This window comes from Somniosus microcephalus, chromosome 17 (genome assembly GCF_052327205.1).
Source record: "Somniosus microcephalus isolate GS21.2 chromosome 17, FLI_Smic_1.0, whole genome shotgun sequence".
Taxonomy (NCBI): Eukaryota; Metazoa; Chordata; class Chondrichthyes; order Squaliformes; family Somniosidae; genus Somniosus; species Somniosus microcephalus.
The window spans coordinates 63,441,290-63,462,963 of record NC_141003.1 but is presented as its reverse complement, the minus strand read 5'-3'; the positions used below and the strand labels follow the sequence as shown (position 1 = coordinate 63,462,963).

The 21,674-nt window shown below is 48.6% G+C and overlaps 1 protein-coding gene across 1 annotated transcript in view; it reads right to left on the bottom strand.

Moving 5' to 3' along the window:
• The window catches only part of mapk8ip2 (mitogen-activated protein kinase 8 interacting protein 2), a 71,018-nt gene extending 52,790 nt beyond the window's left edge, over positions 1-18,228 (bottom strand). Inside the window, exons 1-2 of the mRNA XM_086010544.1 lie at positions 17,421-18,228; positions 1,476-1,581 (exon numbers count right to left, since the gene is read on the bottom strand). Coding sequence (XP_085866670.1) covers positions 1,476-1,581; positions 17,421-17,485 — 171 coding nt within the window. The 5' untranslated portion in view covers positions 17,486-18,228. The remainder of the gene's footprint in view (positions 1-1,475; positions 1,582-17,420) is intronic.
• Positions 18,229-21,674: the final 3,446 nt, after the last annotated feature.

Below are 21,674 nucleotides of genomic sequence, written 5' to 3'. Positions count from 1 at the left end.
ATCTCATCTCCCTGATCACACAGTGGGTCAGCATTGTTGTAACGAACTTAGCAATATTTCAGTTTCATTCTGCTGTCCTGACTGGTCAGACACCAATATCCTTCACTTATATCTGTTATCATATTAATGTTAATATTTCCATTTCCAATACAAGGAAAGGTCATTTTAAAAGTGACTTGTTGGCCCCCTGCCATGCACAGAGATTCTGAGAATCACTGCCACTGGTAAAGAGGCTCTTAAAATAGCCAATAATTTCATCCAATGTTTGAGCAACAGGCATTCATTATATCCTATCCAAAATACCCACACTGGCATTCATTATACCCTACCCCAAATACCCACTGGCACTCATTATACCCTACCCCAAATACCCACACTGGCACTCATTATACCCTACCCCAAATACCCACTGGCACTCATTATACCCTATCCAACATACCCACACTGGCACTCATTATACCCTATCCAACATACCCACACTGGCACTCATATCTCACTCCACATACTCACACTGGGACTCATATGAAGCTCAACCCAACATACCCAAACTCACTAATAGAATACCCTAAATGAAAAGCCTATTCCTCCAAATACAACAGACCTTCCTGTAATCAGGAATAGTACAGAAGCCATTGGGTTAGAAATTCAAGCGCGCTTATTGTTGGGTGAGCAGGAGCCTGAATGGTGAAGCTCGAGGCACCTAAAATATTAGGCCTTGGGCCTCATTTCCATGAAGTGGGCAAGCTGCAGAGAATAAGATGCAGCTTGCCTGTCGAAGCGTGATTTATCAGGCTGCTGCGATGCTTGCAGAGGCCCTCAGATAAGTGAGGAAGCTGGGGGGGAGGGGCAACCAGGATGGGGGGAGGTGATGGGTGGCTGGGAGGGGTGAGATTAGTGGCCAGAGGGAGGGATGGGGATCGGTGTTTGGGAGGGGAGAGATTGGTGGCCGGGGGTGGGGATTGGTAGCTATTAGGGGTGAGATCGGTCCATATTCTTTTAATATGGCATCGGGAGGAGTATGGGGGCATTCATGCCGGTTAACTTCATGTTTTTCTGGGCGAGCTCAGCGAGTGAAGCGCTGGGGCGATCGAAAATCAACAACAAATTATTCTTCATGTTAAATGTTGCCGTCATGGGCTCCTGCTGCCAGCGCAACACTCCCTGTCCATGGGGTCTTAGTAGGCCAGTTAGAGCCTGAAAAACGAGTGCTGCGTGGCTGAATTTATCGGCCATTGTGTCCCCTATAGTATTTGCCAATCTCAGTCTTTCCTGATAACTTCCATTCCTCTACTCAACCAGTTATGTATCCGGCTCTTTTTAACAGCATCAATCAGTGCAGCATTAACTGGTTCCTGTACCCATTTGGAGAAAATTCCTCTCATCACTAGTGCCACTTGGTGCTTGGAATTGGAATAACATTCAAATAAAAAAAAATACATTTCAGGATGTTGCTAATTAAAATGCTTTCCTCTTACCTTCTCATATGGATCCGAGTCATAGTTCAGTCCAATGCCACAGTCATCAGTAATTTCAGACAAATCCTCATCATCAAACTCCTCCAGGCTGATATCATGGGCAGGTCTATGAGGAAGAGGCAAGAAAACGGTCAAAGAAACATTCTTTCTGTGTGAGTCTACACAATCAGTGTCTAGTTAATCATCCATGGAGGCCTCACAGCCAATCCTGATTAGGCACATCTGGACTTGGGAACTGAGAGAACTATATTGAACTTTGCTGATAACACCAAATTGGTGTGTGTGTGTTTGGGGGGGGTGGGGGGGAGGGGGGAGTGGAGAAAGAGGTGAAGATGGCAAATTGTCACGTGGATTGTGAAGGATGAACAGAAGACAGGGATAGAACGACTGGATGGACAGAAGGTGCATACAATTTAAGGTAGAAAAATGTGAAGTGATACATTTGGAAGTAAGAATACGGAAAGGAAAAGCACCTTAAATAGAAAGAGTAGAGAAGCAGAGACTGGCGTGTAGATACACAGGTCATTAAAGGTGACAGCTCAAGGCCATAAAAAGGTCAATGGAATTCTTGGTTTTGTACCTAGAGAAATAGAATACAAAAACCGACAGAGCAAGTAGATAAGGTAGTTAAGAAAGCGTATGGGATACTTGGCTTTGTAAATAGGGGCATTGAATACAAAAATAGGGAAATCATGCTAAACCTTTACAAAATTCACTGGTTAGGCCTCAGCTGGAATATTGTGAATACACTTTAGGAAGGGTGTAAAGGCCCTGGAGCGGGTACAGAGGACGTTTACCAGGATGATACCAGGGATGAGGGAGTTCAGTTATGTGAAGAGATAGGAGAAGCTGGGATTGTTCTCCTTAGAGCAGAGCAGGTTAAAGGGAGACCTAATACAGGTATTGAAAATTATGAGGGGTTTTGATAGAGCAAGTAGGGAGAAACTATTTCCTCTGGCAAGTGGGTCAGTAACCAGAGGTCATAAATTTAAAATAATTGGCAAAATAAGAGAAATGTCTTCACACAGAGGGTTGTTAAGATCTCGAACGCACTACCTGAAAGAGTGGTGGAATCAGATTCATAGGAACTTTCAAAGGGCAATTGGACATGTACTTGAAGAGGACTAATTTGCAGGGCTATGGGGAAAAAGTTGGGAAGTGAAAGTAATTGGACAGCTCTTTCAAAGAGCCAGCACAGGCATGACAGGCCGAATGGCCTCCTGTGCTGTTGGATTCTATGATTCTAAGTAAGGAGGTAATGTTGATTTTGAACAAGACCTTGGTTAGGCCGTAGTTTATCTCAAAGGGGCTGGAATATAGAATTCAGTTGGACGGAGCCTTGGTTAAACCCCATCTGGAGTATTGTGTTCAGTTCTGGGCTCCGAACCTCAGGAAGGATAGATTGGCCTTGGAGGAGGTGCAGTGTAGATTCACCAGAATAATACTGGGGTATAAGTGGTTATATTATGGAGTGGACTCCCCAGCCAGGGGAAACATCCTTCCTGCATCTGCACTGTCAAGCCCTGTAAGAATTTTGTATGTTTCAATGAGATCACCTCTCATTCTTCTAAACTCTAGAGAATATAGGCCTAGTCTACTCAATCTGTCCTCAAAGAACAATCCCCCATCTCAGAAATCAGTCTGGTGAACCTTCGTTGCACTCCCTCTATGGCAAGTATATAAGGAGACCAAAACTGTACACAATACTCCAGGTGTGGTCTCACCAGGGCCCTACATAATTGCAGTAAGCTGTCTTTACTTTTATATACTAAAATCCTATTGTAATAAATGCCAAAATACCATTTGCTTTCCTAATTGCTTGCTGTACCTGTATGTTAACTTTCAGTGATTTGTGTACAAGGACACCCAGGTCCCTCTGAACACCAACATTTCCCAATCTCTCACCATTTAAAAAATACTCTGCTTTTCTATTTTTCCTACCAAAGTGGATAACTTCACATTTCTCCACATTATATTCCATTTGCCATGTTCTTGCCCACAAACTTAAAAAAAAAATTGTTTATGGGATGTGGGTGTCGCTGGCAAGGCCAGCATTTATTGCCCATTCATAATTGCCCTTGAGAAGGTGGTGGTGAGCCGCCTTCTTGAACTGCTGCAGTCCGTGTGGTGAAGGTACTCCCAGTGCTGTTTGTTAGGGGGTTCCAGGATTTTGACACAGCGACGATAAAGAATCGGCGATATATAGCCTGTCTATATCCCTTGAAGCCTCTTTGCATCCTCCTCACAACTTATATTCCCACCCAGCTTTGTATCATCAGCAAACTTGGATATATTACATTTGGTCCCCTCATCCAAATCATTGATATCGATTGTGAATAGCTGAGGCCCAAGCACTGATCCTTGTGGTACCCCACTAGTTACAGCCTGCCAACCTGAAAATTACTTGTTTATTCCTACTCTCTGTTTTCTGTCCATTAACAATCCTCAATCCATGCTAGTATATTACCCCCAATCCCAAGAGCCCTAATTTTGTTTAATAACCTCTTGTGTGGAACCTTATTGAATGTCTTCTGAAAATCCAAATACGCCACATCCACTGGTTCCCTTATCTATTCTGCTAGTTACAACCTCAAAAAAAGTCTAACAGATTTGTCAAACATGATTTCCCTTTTATAAATCCGTGTTGACTCTGCCCAATCCTATTATTATTTTCTAAGTGCCCGGTTACTACGTCCTTAATAATAGATTCTAGCATTTTCCCTACTACGGAGGTCAGGCTAACTGGTCTGTAGTTCCCCATTTTCTCTCTCCCTCCTTTCTTAAATAGTGGGGTTACATTTGCTACCTTCCAATCCGCGGGAACCGTTCTATAATCCATGGAATTTTGGAAAATGACAACCAATGCATCTCTATAGCCACCTCTTTCAAAACCCTAGGATGTAAGCCATCAGGTCCAGGGGATTTGTTAGCTTTCAGTCCCATTAATTTCTCCAGTACTATTTTTTTATTAATACTAATTTCTTTAGTATTAGTAAACTCAGCCTTTGGGAAGGAAAATCAGCGAGGAACAAAAACAGTCAGCAAAACCTAATCTGCCTGGTGCTACACTCAGGATCTGAGCGGCTGAGCTCCTCGTAAACACATTACATCATTCTGCTTCCCCGCAATGATGTTTAAAATGGAAAGTCCAGAGGGAGGCCTCGTTACTCCGGGTGCTTCCATTTTACAGCAAGAAATTAGAATCTGAGCAGAACTTTTTTCTTGATATCCTGGCGTGGAGTTTCTCTCTGGTTTGAAGCCTCTCAAGTCGCAAGGTCGATCTAGTGACATCGCAAACAGGGTGTGGCCAGAGCTGCTCCAGGGACGGAGGGGAGGGTGGGTCCAAACCAGCCTCGTGACATTGGTTACTTTGGGCCTTTTGCTGTCCCACAACGGACCCCACACCCCCAGTCAGCAGGCCCAGAGTCCACTTGATGGTAAAGGGAGCGCGAAGGGTAGAATTCTTGGGGCAATCCCAGAAAACCCTGAAAATGCTGCTGGAATGTAATTGCCTTCCAGTATCTGCTCCAAATTCCAATCCCCCTCACCATACGTACACCAGAATTCCACCCTCCAGGACCCAGAATTTCTAGATTCCATTCCTGATAAACTTTTTGTTTTGTTTTCTAACCATCCACAAAGAAATCTTCTCTGATTGGTGGATTGTGACAGGTGATGTTCCCCAGGGATCTGTACTGGGGCCTTAGCTTTTCACCATCTTTATCAATGACTTGGATGAAGGAATAGAGAGTTGTATATCCAAGTTTGCAGATGACACTAAGTTAGGAGGCACAATAAGTTGCGTAGATGGGAGCAGGAAGTTGCAAAGGGACATGGACAGATTAACTGAGTGGGCAAAACTATGGCAAATGGAGTTCAATGTGGAGAAGCGTGAGGTCATCCACTTTGGACCCAAGGAAGATAAATCAGAGTATTTTCTAAATGGTGAGAAACTAGAAACTGTGGAAGAGCAAAGGGATTTGGGAGTCCAGGTAAACAAATCACTAAAAACTCATGCATGTGTACAAAAAGTAATCAAAAAGGCGAATGTTTTTTATCTCAAAGGAAGGCAAATGGCATGTTGGCCTTTATTGCAAGGGGGTTGGAGTACAAGAGTGAGGAAGTCTTACTACAATTGTACAGGGCCTTGGTGAAACCACACCTGGAGTACTGCGCACAGTTTTGGTCTCCTTATCTGAAGAAGGACGTACTTGCCTTAGAGGCGGAGCAACGAAGGCTCACTAGATTGATCCCTGGGATGAGAGGGTTGTCCTATGAGGAGAGATTGAGTAGATTGAGCCTATAGATTGATGACACCTTACCCTTAAATGAAGCCTCCCCACCTGGCTATACCTTCCACCACTTGCCCCGCTCAGACTGCCGTGGTGGTGGTGTGGCTCTCATCACCAAATCACACCTTGGTCTGTTCCCCTAATCCTCCGGCGCTTTCTCCTCCTTTGAGCATCTCACCTTATTCCACCCCCTCACCTCTCATTTAAAATTCTCATTCTCTACCGCCCACCCAAGTACCATAAAAATGTTATTACTGAGATATCTTCTCTGCTTTCCTCCCTCAGCCTCTGCACCGAGCGACTTCTCATCCTTGGTGATTTCAACCTCCATCTCAATTCATCATGCTCTCTTTCCTCTGAGTTCACTAGCCTTCTATCCTCCCAATCTCTCCCTCCATGTAAACTCCCCAACCCATATTCATGGCTACTCCCTCGACCTTGCCATCTCTCGTGGCCTCGCTACAACCATCGTGTCAATCGCAGATAAGGCCATCTCTGACTACTTCCTCCTATCGCTCTCCACCCTCATCCCCCTTCCCCCCCACCCAACCCCACTTCCTTCTGTGTCCGCCCCTGGAAAAAACTCTCTCCCAACTCTCTTACAACTGTACTTACAAAATCCCAACTGTTCAGCCTTTGGCCCTCCATTCAACATGACATTTCTGCAGCTACCGATCTGCTCAACCATACCCTCACCGCCACCTTTGATGCCCTAGTCCCTACTAAAACAATTACCCTCTCTCACTCTGGCCATTCCCCCTGGTACGGCTCTCATCTTCGCTCCCTTAAGTCTAATGGACACAGACTCGAACGGATATGGCGGATAACTGGTTTCGCCATTCACCGCCAGATCTGGCTGGACCACATAAAGCATTATCGGGCCCTGCTCTCGTCTGCTAAAATTGCTCACTATTCCAGAATCATTCTGGAATGCAAAGATAAACCCGGGCTTCTATTCTCTACTGCTAACCGTCTTCTTAAACCCCTCTCCCCTGTCTCCTCCACCCTTACCTCCGACAACAAGTGTGAGGAGCTCATGGACTTCTTGGTCTCTAAAATTGGGACCATCCGTTCAGCTGCCTCTGCCACTTCCCTTCCTTCCCATAGCCCACCGGACCAAACTTCCTCTAAAGGTTCTCCCTGCCCTAGCCCTGAACTCACATCTTTCTCCAGTTTCTTTCTGATCTTCCCTCATAACCTCTCCGCGCTCATCTTGTCCATGAGACCCACTTCCTGCTCCCTTGACCCTATTCCCACCAAACTGCTGACTACCCAACTTCCTTTTCTGGCTCCCATGTTAGTTGACATTGTTAACGGTTCTCTGTCCTCAGGTACTGTCCCCCTCTCCCTCAAATCTGCCGTCATCACCCCTCTCCTCAAAAAACCAACCCTTGATCCCTCCATCCTTGCAAACTACTGCCCCATCTCCAACCTCCCTTTCCTCTCCAAAGTCCTTGAAAATGTTGTCGCCTCCCAAATCTGTGCCCTTCTTTCCCACAACTCCATGTTTGAATCCCTCCAATCAGGTTTCCGCCCCTGTCACAGTACCGAAACGGCTCTCATCAAAGTCACAAATGGCATCCTTTGTGACTGTGACAAAGGTAAACTATCTCTCCTCATCCTTCTTGACTTGTCTGCAGCCTTTGACATTGGTGACAACTGCATCCTCCTCCAACGCCTCTCCACCGTCGTCTAACTCGGTGGGACTGCACTCGCCTGGTTCCAATTTTATCTATCTAATCGTAGCCAGAGAATCAACTGCAATGGCTTCTCTTCCCGCTCCCGCATCGTTACCTCTGGTGTCCCCCAAGGATCTATCCTTGGCCCCTTCCTATTTCTCATCTACATGCTGCCCCTTGGGGACATTATCCAAAAACACAGCGTCAATTTCCACACATGCGCTGACGACACCCAGCTCTACCTCACTACCACTTCTCGCAACCCCTCCACGATCTCTATATTGTCAGACTGCTTGTCCGACATCCAGTTCTGGATGAGCAGAAGTTTTCTCCAATTAAATATTGGGAAGATCTAAGCCATTGTTTTCGGTCCCCACCACAAACTCCATTTCATAGCCACTGACTAATCCTCTCCCCAACATCTGAGGCTGAACCACATTGTTCGCAACCTTAGTGTTGTATTTGACCCTGAAATGAGCTTCCGACCACATATCCGCGGCTTAACTAAGACGGCCTATTTCCACCTCCGTAACATCGCCTGTCTCAGCTCATCCGTTGCTGAAACCCTCATCCATGCCTCTAGATTTGACTATTGCAATGCACTCCTGCCTGGTTGGCCTCCCACATTCCACCCGATGTAAGCTTGAGATCATCCAAAACTCAGCTGCCGCGGTGGGATTTGAACTCATGTTTCTGGATCATTAGTCCAGACCTCTGGATTACTAGTCCAGTAACATAACCACTATGCTACCGTACCCCTATGAGCAGATCGAGGTGTTAGAAATGATAAAGGGAGTTGATACGGTAGATACAGAGAAACTATTTCCTCTGGTGGGAGAATCCAGAACAAAAGAGCATAATCTTAAAATGAGAGCGAGGCCATTCAGGAATGAAACAAGGAAGCACTTTTTCACACAAAGGGCAGTGGAAACCTGGCACTCTCTCCTCCGAAAGGCTGTGAATGCAGAGGGTCAATTGGAGCTTTCAAGACAGATTTGTAGATTTTTGTTTGGTAAGGGTATCAAGGGGTTTGGATCAAAGGTGGGTAGATGGAGTTAAGGTACAGATCAACCATGATCTAACTGAATAGAAACAAGCTTAAGGGGCTGAATGGCCCCATCCTGTTCTGATGTCCCTATGAAAAAGGGTCACTTGGATGACATACTGGAGGGCAGCTGATGCCCATGGGCTGTTCCCCAGTGAACACAGCACCTTGAGTGAGGGAATGGGGTGGGGGTGGGGTGCGGTTGACATTTTTGCAAGGAATCCTCATACCAATTATTCATTGGATCATTTCCATGCTCTAATCTGGGAACACTGAGCGTGGGTAATCTGAGTGGAAGTTAAAGTCCTTTGACGGATAGACCGATTATAATATTGCATCCCGAATACAAATGATGATTCATCAATTTCCGACTTTACTCAATCCTTCATTTCCACTTTGTTGACGTAAGTGAAAATGTGAAATGTCAGGTTCTGCATCACTCAGTGCATTTTTGTATGAGATGAGGCACATCAATGCTGGGAATTGTACACTTTCCACATTGCCCATCAAACACTCCCAGGGCAGGTACAGCACGGGTTAGATACAGAGTAAAGCTCCCTCTACACTGTCCCATCAAACACTCACAGGGCAGGTACAGCACGGGTTAGATACAGAGTAAAGCTCCCTCTACACGGTCCCATCAAACACTCCCAGGGCAGGTACAGCACGGGTTAGATACAGAGTAAAGCTCCCTCTACACGGTCCCATCAAACACTCCCAGGGCAGGTACAGCACGGGTTAGATACAGAGTAAAGCTCCCTCTACACGGTCCCATCAAACACTCCCAGGGCAGGTACAGCACGGGTTAGATACAGAGTAAAGCTCCCTCTACACGGTCCCATCAAACACTCACAGGGCAGGTACAGCACGGGTTAGATACAGAGTAAAGCTCCCTCTACACTGTCCCATCAAACACTCCCAGGGCAGGTACAGCACGGGTTAGATACAGAATAAAGCTCCCTCTACACTGTCCCATCAAACACTCCCAGGGCAGGTACAGCATGGGTTAGATGCAGAGTAAAGCTCCCTCTACACTGTCCCATCAAACACTCCCTGGGGAAGGTACAGCACGGGTTAGATACAGAGTAAAGCTCCCTCTACACTGTCCCATCAAACACTCCCAGGGCAGGTACAGCACGGGTTAGATACAGAGTAAAGCTCCCTCTACACTGTCCCATCAAACACTCCCAGGGCAGGTACAGCACGGGTTAGATACAGAGTCAAGCTCCCTCTATACTGTCCCATCAAACACTCCCAGGGCAGGTACAGCATGGGTTAGATACAGAGTAAAGCTCCCTCTACACTGCCCCATCAAACATTCTCAGGTTAGTTGCGCAGATTTAAAGATGAGGAAGATGACTGGTGACAGGAACAAAGGCAATGTAGGTGTCGGTGCTGTTTACAGTAACTCATGGCCAGAGTACTGCAGCTTTCTGCATCTCTCCACCAGACACAGCGTAGTAGAGAGTCCATCACCAACTGAAAAGCAGCCACTGACTCTTTTCAGTTCCAACAATGATACGGGTACAACAGACCAGACACTACCTGCCACGCCCAAACCCAGAGGCCCAACGGTGGCGCCAAATTGTGCCTCAGGTCTGATTAGTTTTTGATGTGTGAGCTGCCTCACCCTCAGTGGCACAAAAATACGTCCCGTGGGGTTAGATTAGGTGACGGGGGTGTGGGGCGGGGGTGGGGGGTGGTGAGTGTGAGAACTGTGGGGGTGGGTGGGAACATCCTGCTCCTCCTGGACAGCTTTTTAAAAATAGATTTAAAAAATAAAAGTACTTTTAGCAGGGGGACGCTGAAGAATCCTGAGTGAAGCCAGCTCCACTCATCAGAAACAAATTTCCCAGAGGGGTCCTTCAATAGGCCTGAGGCCTCTCATTAACATATACAAGGGGCTGAGGGCTTGACCTTGATTCTGTGCGACTGTAAAATGGGCGATACCAATTTCTACCCCTTGATCTCAGAGTTGCTCTCTTCAATGCTCCAGACCTAATATGCCCCTTCCCATTCAGTGCCATCGCTATGAACTGCCCACTTTGCCTTTATGACTCACAGCATTCTCTCCTGTCTTTGCTGTCTCCTTCCTGGTGTAGAAGTCTGCACCCCCTGAAGCACGCTCCCTTACACCTGACATGCTCCTCGTTGCCATTCCCGGCTCTATTCTGTGAGCCGACTCTCTCCCACGCACCACATGCAAAAACGAATGCCAGATCAGGACTCCCTGCCCACAGTGAGTAACAGTTCGCAGAATAAAGTGACAGTGTCCGGTAGGAAACGAGTGCAAAAGCAAGGAGCATCTCAGGGAAGAGGAAGCGAATCACCAGAGTATCATACCCAAGTAGTATGCTGACTGGCAGGTGAGTGAGTGCACCTCCATCCTTGACACTGAGCTCATGTAACTGCCAGAGTCTCTGGTAAGACTACCAGCTGGGACACAGCTATGTAGGTGTGTGTGAATGTACTTGTATGTCTGTCAGTGTAGGTGTTGCTTTGTGTAGCTGGTTGTGTGTATATTGTCTGACTCTATAAGCATGTGTGTAGAGGGTGTGAGTGAGTGGAAATGGATGTGTACCCAGTTGGGGGTATGAGTGCATGCACATGTACATAGGTGTGTGTTAATGAGTGTGTGTATAAATGAGTGTATGTATAGACGGATGTGTGCACAGATGGATGTATGTGTGTGCTGATGGGTGTGCGTTTGCATGTATATATGAGTGCATCGATAGGTATGTATGTAGATGAGTGTGTGGGATCAGTGTGGGAAAAGCTTTGTGCATGTATGTGTATGTACATGGCTGTGGGGGTGTTTAGATTGAGTGTATGTGGATAGAGGTGTGCATAGATGGATGTGTACATAGATGTATGTGTATGTGTGGGGAATGACAGGTGTGTGTACATTGATGTGTGTATGTGTGGGGGATGACAGGTGTGTGTACATTGTGTGTGTATATGTGTGGGCGATAACAGGTGTGTGTACATTGATGTGTGTATGTGTGGGGAATGAGAGGTGTGTCTACATTGATGTTTGTATGTGTGGGGAATGAGAGGTGTGTGTACATTGATGTGTGTGTATGTGTGTGGGGAATGAGAGGTGTGTGTACATTGATGTGTGTACATTGATGTGGGGAATGAGAGGTGTGTGTACATTGATGTGTGTATATGTGTGGGGAATGAGAGGTGTGTGTACATTGATGTGTGTGTATATGTGTGGGGAATGAGAGGTGTGTGTATATGTGTGGGGAATGAGAGGTGTGTGTACATTGATGTGTGTACACTGATGTGGGGAATGAGAGGTGTGTGTACATTGATGTGTGTACATTGATGTGGGGAATGAGAGGTGTGTGTACATTGATGAGTGTATGTGTGGGGAATGAGAGGTGTGTGTACATTGATGTGTGTACATTGATGTGAGGAATGAGAGGTGTGTGTACATTGATGTGTGTACATTGATGTGAGGAATGAGAGGTGTGTGTACATTGATGTGTGTACATTGATGTGGGGAATGAGAGGTGTGTGTACATTGATGTGTGTGTATATGTGTGGGGAATGAGAGGTGTGTGTACATTGATGAGTGTATGTGTGGGGGATGAGAGGTGTGTGTACATTGATGTGTGTACATTGATGTGGGGAATGAGAGGTGTGTGTACATTGATGAGTGTATGTGTGGGGGATGAGAGGTGTGTGTACATTGATGTGTGTACATTGATGTGGGGAATGAGAGTGTGTGTACATTGATGTGTATATATGTGTCCATAGATGGGTGTTTGTACATGGCTGTGAGAGTAGATGTGGGTATTGTGATGTATGTGTGCAGATTGATGGGTGTATGTGTGTGTAAATGGGTGTATGTATAGATCAGTGTATATGAGGGATGGATGTGTGCATAGGTAAGTGAGTATAATTATATGTGTGCATGGATAGTTGTGTGTAGATGGCTGTTGGACATGTGTAGATGGGTGTATGTGGATGGGTGTGTGTAGATGAGTGTGACATGTATGTGTAGATGGGCATGTTTGATACAGTTGACCACACCATCCTCCTCAAACGTTTCTCCTCCGTTGTCCAGCTGGGTGGGACTGCACCCGCCTGGTTCCATTCTTATCTATCCAGTCGTTGCCAGAAAATCTCCTGCAGTGGCTTCACTTCCCGCTCCCGCACCGTTACCTCTGGAGTCCCCCTTGCATCTATCCTTGGCCCAACTGGTCCATTCCGGTGTTTATGCTCCACACAAGCCTCCTCCCACCCATCTTCATCTAACCCTATCAGCATAACCTTTTTCTTTCTCCCTCATGTGTTTATCTAGTTTCCCCTTAAATGCATCTGTCCTCCCTCTCCTCCTTTAAGACACTCCTTAAAGCCTAGCTCTTTGACGAAGCTTTTGGTCATCGCCATTATGCGCCTTGATGTCAAATTTTGTTTGATAGTGCCGTGGGATATTTTACTACGTTAGAGGCGCTATATAAATGCAAGGTGTTATATAAATGCAAGTTATGTGTAGATGGGTGTGAATGAGTAAGTACAGGAAACTCTTTTTATCCGGCACCGACGGGACCGGCGTGGTGCCGGTTGATCAAAAAGTCCGGATTACAGAGAGGTATACTTACCAAGGTACGAGAGCCCCGTACACGGCCACAGATCCAGGCGTCCCTGCTGCATGGCAACAGGTGCAGGAACCCCGGTTACACGGCCACAGATCCAGGAACACCGGTTACACAGCCACTAATATGAAGTAAAACTTACCTGAACCTACTCCTGAATTTTGCCGGTTGAGAGATTTCCGGTTATTTAGGTGCCGGTAAAAAGAGAGTTTCCTGTAGTTGGATGTGTGTAGTTAGGTGTATGTGTAGATGGGTGTCTGTGTATGGGTGTGTATGTAGTTGGGTGTGTGCTTAGATGGGTCTGCGTAGTTGGGTGTGCATGTATGCACGTGCATATACATGGGTGTGTGTGTGTAGATGGGTGTGTGTGTATGGGTGTGTCTAGTTGAGTGTGTGTGTGGTTGAGTGTGCGCGGGGATGGGTGAGTGTACGGGTGCGGGGGGATGGGTGAGTGTACGGGTGCGGGGGGATGGGTGTGTGTGGGGGGATGGGTGAGTGTACGGGTGCGGGGCGATAGGTGTGTGTGGGGGGATGGGTGAGTGTACGGGTGCGGGGGGATGGGTGTGTGTGGGGGGATGGGGGGGTGTGGGGGGATGGGTGAGTGTACGGGTGTGGGGGGATGGGTGAGTGTACGGGTGCGGGGGGATGGGTGTGTATGGGGGGATGGGTGAGTGTACGGGTGCGGGGTGATGGGTGTGTGGGGGGATGAGTGAGTGTACAGGTGTGGGGGGATGGGTGTGTGTGGGGGGATGGGTGAGTGTACGGGTGTGGGGGGATGGGTGTGTGTGGGGGGATGGGTGAGTGTACGGGTGTGGGGGGGGATGGGTGAGTGTACGGGTGCGGGGGTATGGGTGTGTGTGGGGGTATGGGTGAGTGTACAGGTGTGGGGGGATGGGTGTGGGGGGATGGGTGAGTGTACGGGTGTGGGGGGATGGGTGAGTGTACGGGTGCAGGGGGATGGGTGTGTGGGGGGATGGGTGAGTGTATGGGTGTGGGGGGATGGGTGAGTGTACGGGTGCGGGTGGATGGGTGTGTGTACGGGTGTGGGGGGATGGGTGTGTGTGGGGGGATGGGTGAGTGTACAGGTGTGGGGGGATGGGTGTGTGTACGGGTGCGGGGGGATGGGTGAGTGTGGGGGGATGGGTGAGTGTACAGGTGTGGGGGGATGGGTGAGTGTACGGGTGCGGGGGGATGGGTGAGTGTGGGGGGATGGGTGAGTGTACAGGTGTGGGGGGATGGGTGAGTGTACAGGTGTGGGGGGATGGGTGTGTGGGGGGATGGGTGAGTGTACGGGTGTGGGGGGATGGGTGTGTGTGGGGGGATGGGTGAGTGTACGGGTGTGGGGGGATGGGTGCGTGTACAGGTGCGGGGGGATGGGTGTGTGGGGGGATGGGTGAGTGTACAGGTGTGGGGGGATGGGTGAGTGTATGTGTGTGTGGGGGGATGGGTGAGTGTACGGGTGTGGGGGGATGGGTGAGTGTATGGGTGAGTGGATGGGTGTGTGGGGGGATGGGTGAGTGTACAGGTGTGGGGGATGGGTGAGTGTACAGGTGTGGGGGATGGGTGAGTGTACAGGTGTGGGGGGATGGGTGAGTGTACGGGTGCGGGGGGATGGGTGAGTGTACAGGTGTGGGGGGGGTGGGTGAGTGTACGGGTGCGGGGGGATGGGTGAGTGTATGTGTGTGGTGGGGGATGGGTGTGTGGGGGGATGGGTGAGTGTACGGGTGTGGGGGGATGGGTGAGTGTACAGGTGTGGGGGGATGGGTGAGTGTACGGATGCGGGGGGATGGGTGAGTGTACGGGTGCGGGGGGATGGGTGAGTGTACGGGTGCGGGGGGATGGGTGAGTGTGGGGGGATGGGTGAGTGTACGGGTGCGGGGGGATGGGTGAGTGTACGGGTGTGGGGGGATGGGTGAGTGTGGGGGGATGGGTGAGTGTATGTGTGTGGTGGGGGATGGGTGTGTCGGGGGATGGGTGAGTGTACAGGTGTGGGGGATGGGTGAGTGTACAGGTGTGGGGGATGGGTGAGTGTACAGGTGTGGGGGATGGGTGAGTGTACGGGTGTGGGGTGATGGGTGAGTGTACAGGTGTGGGGGGATGGGTGAGTGTACAGGTGTGGGGGATGGGTGAGTGTACGGGTGTGGGGGGATGGGTGAGTGTACAGGTGTGGGGGGATGGGTGTGTGTGGGGGGATGGGTGAGTGTACGGGTGTGGGGGGATGGGTGAGTGTACGGGTGTGGGGGGATGGGTGAGTGTACAGGTGTGGGGGGATGGGTGAGTGTGGGGGGATGGGTGAGTGTACAGGTGTGGGGGGATGGGTGTGTGTGGGGGGATGGGTGAGTGTATGTGTGTGGTGGGGGATGGGTGTGTGTGGGGGGATGGGTGAGTGTACGGGTGTGGGGGGATGGGTGAGTGTACAGGTGTTGGGGGATGGGTGTGTGTGGGGGGATGGGTGAGTGTATGTGTGTGGTGGGGGATGGGTGTGTGCGGGGGGATGGGTGAGTGTGGGGGGATGGGTGAGTGTATGTGTGTGGTGGGGGATGGGTGTGTCGGGGGATGGGTGAGTGTACAGGTGTGGGGGGATGGGTGAGTGTACAGGTGTGGGGGGATGGGTGAGTGTACAGGTGTGGGGGATGGGTGAGTGTACAGGTGTGGGGGGATGGGTGAGTGTACGGGTGTGGGGAGATGGGTGAGTGTACAGGTGTGGGGGGATGGGTGAGTGTACAGGTGTGGGGGATGGGTGAGTGTACGGGTGTGGGGGGATGGGTGAGTGTACAGGTGTGGGGGGATGGGTGTGTGTGGGGGGATGGGTGAGTGTACGGGTGTGGGGGGATGGGTGAGTGTACGGGTGTGGGGGGATGGGTGAGTGTACAGGTGTGGGGGGATGGGTGAGTGTACAGGTGTGGGGGGATGGGTGTGTGTGGGGGGATGGGTGAGTGTACAGGTGTGGGGGGATGGGTGTGTGTGGGGGGATGGGTGAGTGTATGTGTGTGGTGGGGGATGGGTGTGTGTGGGGGGATGGGTGAGTGTACGGGTGTGGGGGGATGGGTGAGTGTACAGGTGTTGGGGGATGGGTGTGTGTGGGGGGATGGGTGAGTGTATGTGTGTGGTGGGGGATGGGTGTGTGCGGGGGGATGGGTGAGTGTACAGGTGTGGGGGGATGGGTGAGTGTACGGGTGTGGGGGGATGGGTGTGTGTGGGGGGATGGGTGAGTGTACAGGTGTTGGGGGATGGGTGAGTGTACAGGTGTTGGGGATGGGTGTGTGTGGGGGGATGGGTGAGTGTACAGGTGTTGGGGGATGGGTGTGTGTGGGGGGATGGGTGAGTGTACGGGTGTGGGGGGATGGGTGAGTGTACAGGTGTTGGGGGATGGGTGTGTGTGGGGGGATGGGTGAGTGTACAGGTGTTGGGGGATGGGTGTGTGTGGGGGGGATGGGTGAGTGTACAGGTGTTGGGGGATGGGTGTGTGTGGGGGGATGGGTGAGTGTACGGGTGTTGGGGGATGGGTGTGTGTGGGGGGATGGGTGAGTGTACGGGTGTTGGGGGATGGGTGTGTGTGGGGGGATGGGTGAGTGTACGGGTGTTGGGGGATGGGTGTGTGTGGGGGGATGGGTGAGTGTACAGGTGTTGGGGGATGGGTGTGTGTGGGGGGATGGGTGAGTGTACGGGTGTGGGGGGATGGGTGAGTGTACAGGTGTTGGGGGATGGGTGTGTGTGGGGGGATGGGTGAGTGTACGGGTGTGGGGGGATGGGTGAGTGTACAGGTGTTGGGGGATGGGTGTGTGTGGGGGGATGGGTGAGTGTATGTGTGTGGTGGGGGATGGGTGTGTGGGGGGATGTGACTAATTAAATTCCATTGTGAAATAAAGATCAATAAATAACATAAATCACATGTTAACATTAAAAGATGAGATTCTAATTTCAGAATAGGGCGCAATAACCGCATAACAGGCCCTGCGACAACCCGCTGTCCTTTATAAACATATAAAAAATATATAATTGACAATCCGCCAGGCCCAGCGCTGACTGTCCTCCGGCAGTGTCAGCCGTGGCCTGCGATATCTTCATCCTTCAGACATGCTCTCACAAAACAGCTTTGAATCCTTGGCCTTGCTGGCAAAACCTTTACCGTATTTAAACAAATTAAAATTCTAAAATAAAATCCACAATATTTAGATGGTGTATTGTGTCTGGGTTGAGCTAACAATTAATAGGAAACAATAACAGGTTTAGTGCTGAAATGCAGCAGAAGTGAGAGAAGTAAAGACCGCATGGATATGAATACATTAAAAAATACAGACATATTTAAAATCTGCTCTTACCTGCAGCCCGGAGGGGAGAGGGAGTGGAAGGTTGACAGGGAAAACATCTCAGTGGGATCCGCCATCTTCTGACGCAAAAAATAACCCAAGGACACAAGAGGCTTTGCAATTGATGGGAAGAGAGAGAGAAAAAAAACAAAATCAAAGCTTCCAATTCAGGGAGAAGCCGCGATCCGGGCTCCTCTCAAACATCAGGAGCTCCGGTGGTGGGATGAAAGAATTGGCTCTTCTAATTTCTGACACGGCGGAGATGTGTCAATATTTTTATATATAATAACGAGGCACCGACCGGCACTGCGGAGCACCTGGACTCCTGCACTAACTCGGCTGCATCACCGCGGTGTCCCGGGACCGGCTGCCCTGCGCATTTGGGGCACTGGTTTGCGTCGAAAACTGAGAGGATCGGGCGGAGGGGGGCGGGTGTTTGTTGCAAAGAGCGAGATGGGTTTTTTTTGGAGGCTACATAACCGCAATGCAAACCAGCTCGGCTCCTGCTGCACCCAGCTCCTCACATTGACTGTGCAGAGGGATGCTGCAGATAAAGCGAGGGGGAGGGGGCATTCACACGTCACGGTGAGGATGGGAAGGAAGGGAGGGGGAAATTATTTTTTTAATGTCCCCCCCACCCCCCACAGTCTCTTTGCAAATAACGCATGAGCTGCCGAGTTTGCCCCGAAGTGATCCTCAGCCCCCGCCACTGAGGACAGATTCAAAGAGGAGGGGGGGGGGAATGCGAACCGGGAGCTGTCCACAGCCCCGAGGTGCTGAATCTCAACAGCTCCCGCGGTCATGGGGCGTGAACAGTGTCTTCCCAGCCAGTGGATTAAAGGACTTGCATTGATAGAGCACCTTTAACGTAGTGCAACCGTTATCAAACAAAGAACCACGTAAGGAGATGTTAGGATAGGTGGCCAAAAGCTTGGTCAAAGAGGTAGGGTTTTAAAAGAAAGACATCTTTCAGGCCTCAGGACCTCCCGAAGCGCTTTACAGCCAATGAAGCAGCTATGAAGTGCAGTCAAGGTTGTAATGTCGGTAAGGAGCGACTTAAAGGAGGAGAGGCAGAGAGGTTTAGGGAGGGAATTCCAGAGCTTAGTGATGGATATCTAACCTCTTAGTGAATCAAAAATCTTCGGCATGGAAAGGGAGAGGATTATTACATCCTTGTTGCTTATGCACCTGGTTGCCGCCTGTTCAAGGCTTGTGCCAAACAATCCCCACTCGAGTAAGTCAGAAATCCCAGTGGTTCCAAGGAATCAAACACCGGTGAACATTAGCTTGCTTTTTCTTAGAATACTAGGAGTTCCTCCCTGGTGCTGCCCACAGTGACTTACACGTCACCCTCCTGCATTTTTAAATAGGTCAAGTTTTTTATGCCAATATTTTAACAAATGCTTGCTGAGTTAATTGAGTTGTTTAAATGGGAGATAAGATAGTTAGATGGGAAGCAATGGTATTCAGAGATTAGTGAAAGGGCAGTGAATGAGGATAAAAGAGGTAGAGCTGCCAGGGCTAATAAAATGGAAGAGACTCGATGGGCCTATTGGCCAACTCCTATTCCTACGCATTTATTCAATCGATGATGATGTTGAAACAGGCGAGGTGCCACTGTGCTGTGGAGGGGTGCACACCTGCATTGAAAGAATTCGAAAACAAGTTTGTAAGAGAGCTATGTTTAAAAAGAAAAAAGTGTTTAATATACAGACATTGAAAAACAAAGCAAAAGTATGGGGTGAAATCTTCTCACACTAGAATAGGAAACAAGCTTGAAATATAATCGAGTACAATGGGGTGTGCAGACCTTAAAATCAAGTCTGTGCAGGAGAAAAGTAACAAAACAAACAATATGAAAATAAGTAGTTATAGATATGACCCAAAACCAATTATCACGTGCATGGATTCCACTTGTCAGCTCTACGTGAATGATATGCCAGTCAAAATAAAAAAGGCCACATAACCCAGGAAAAACAGCTTAAACAGAGAATTCAGCCCAAAACCATGGCCCCAGGTGTCTCTCAGATGAAGAGGTCGCTGATCAAAAATGTTCAGGAAGAGTTCCAAAGGCACAAAACACAATTTTACAGCCAGATTTATTACTTTTGTTATGAAGTCTGTATTTTATTTTAGGAAGGTAATTTTCATTACTATATGAATCGATCACCCATAGCATTGTACTTGAGAATCAGGGGGCTCTAGTGGGGGGGGGGGGGGGGGGGAGGAGCTAAATACGATTAAAATCACTAAGGAAGTGGTACTTGGTAAAATAATGGGACTCAAGGCGGATAAATCCCCTGGACCTGATGGCTTACATCCTAGGGTCTTGAGGGAAGTGGCGGTAGGGATTGTAGATGCATTGGTAATAATTTTCCAAAACTCCCTGGACTCAGCAAAGGTCCCGGCAGATTGGAAAACTGCTAATGTAACACCCTTATTTAAAAAGGGTAGTAGGCAGAAGGCTGGAAACTATAGACCTGTTAGCCTAACATCTGTGGTTGGTAAAATTTTAGAGTCCATTATTAAGGAGACAGTAACGGGACATTTGGATAAACACAATTTAATAGGGCAAAGTCAGCGTGGTTTTATGAAGGGAAGTCATGTTTGACAAATTTGCTTGAGTTCTTTGCGGAAGTAACATACAGGGTGGATAAAGGGGTATTTAGACTTCCAAAAGGCATTTGACAAGGTGCCACACAAAAGATTATTGCTCAAGATAAAAAATCACGGGATTGGGGGTAATATTCTGGCATGGGTGGAGGATTGGCTATCTAACAGAAAGCAGAGAGTTGGGATAAATGGTTCGTTCTCAGACTGGCAATCAGTAACTAGTGGTGTTCCGCAGGGGTCAGTACTGGGTCCCCAACTCTTTACAATCTATATTAATGATTTGGAGGAGGGAACCGAGTGTAACATATCAAAGTTTGCAGATGATACAAAGATGGGAAGGAAAGTAGTGAGTGAGGAGGACATAAAAAACCTGCAAAGGGACATAGACAGGCTAAGTAAGTGGGCAGAGATTTGGCAGATGGAATACAATACTGGAAAGTGTGAGGTTGTGCACTTTGGCAGGAAAAATCATAGAGCAAGTTATTATCTTAATGGCAAGAAACTGGAAAGTACTGTAGTACAAAGGGATCTGGGGGTCCTGGTGCACGAAACTCAAAAAGTTAGTATGCAGGTGCAGCAAGTGATCAAGAAGGCCAATGGAATGTTGGCTTTTATTGCTAGGGGGATAGAATATAAAAATAGGGAGGTAATGTTGCAGTTGTAGAAGGTATTGGTGAGACCGCACCTGGAATACTGCATACAGTTTTGGTGTCCATACTTAAGAAAAGACATACTTGCTCTCGAGTCAGTACAAAGAAGATTCACTCGGTTAATCCTGGGGATGAGGGGGTGGACGTATGAGGAGATTGAGCAGATTGGGACTCTACTCATTGGAATTCAGAAGAATGAGAGGCGATCTTATTGAAACATATAAGATTGTGAAGGGGCTTGATCGGGTGGATGTGGTGAGGATGTTCCCAATGATGGGTGAAACTAGAACTAGGGGGCATAATCTTAGAATAAGGGGCTGCTCTTTCAAAACTGAGATGAGGAGAAACTTTTTCACTCAGAGGGTAGTAGGTCTGTGGGATTTGCTGCCCCAGAAAGCTGTGGAAGCTACATAATTAAATAAATTTAAAACAGAAATAGACAGTTTCTTAGAAGTAAAGGGAATTAGGGGTTACGGGGAGCGGGCAGGAAATTGGACATGAGTCTAGGTTCGGATCGGTCATGGCCCTGTGGGTAACAGAGCGGGCCCAGGGGCCGTATAGCCTGGTTCTGCTCCTACTTCTTGTGTTCTAATTATGTGTTAGATTTCAGGAGATGGTTCTATTCCTGTTCCTGGCTGGGGTGGAGATCACCTTTTACAGAAGGTAAGTACTGTAGAAAATATAGGAACAGTGATCTCCTGGACGCGTTTCGATCGCCTAGATGGGTCGGAGAGGAATTTCCCAGATTTTTTTCTCCTAAATTGGCCATTGGGTTTTTTGTCTCTCCCAGGAGATCACATGGGTTCGGGAGGGATGTAGAGTGATAGTAGATTTAAGGTTAGGATCAGATCAGCCATGATCTTATTGAATGGTGGAGCAGGCTCAAGGGGCCGATTGGCCTACTCCTGCTCCTATTTCTTATGTCTTCAGATGAAGTGGATTTGGCAGGGAGAGGGATAATTGAGTGGGCACACATGTGTAATTCATTCCCCTTTTAAAGTCT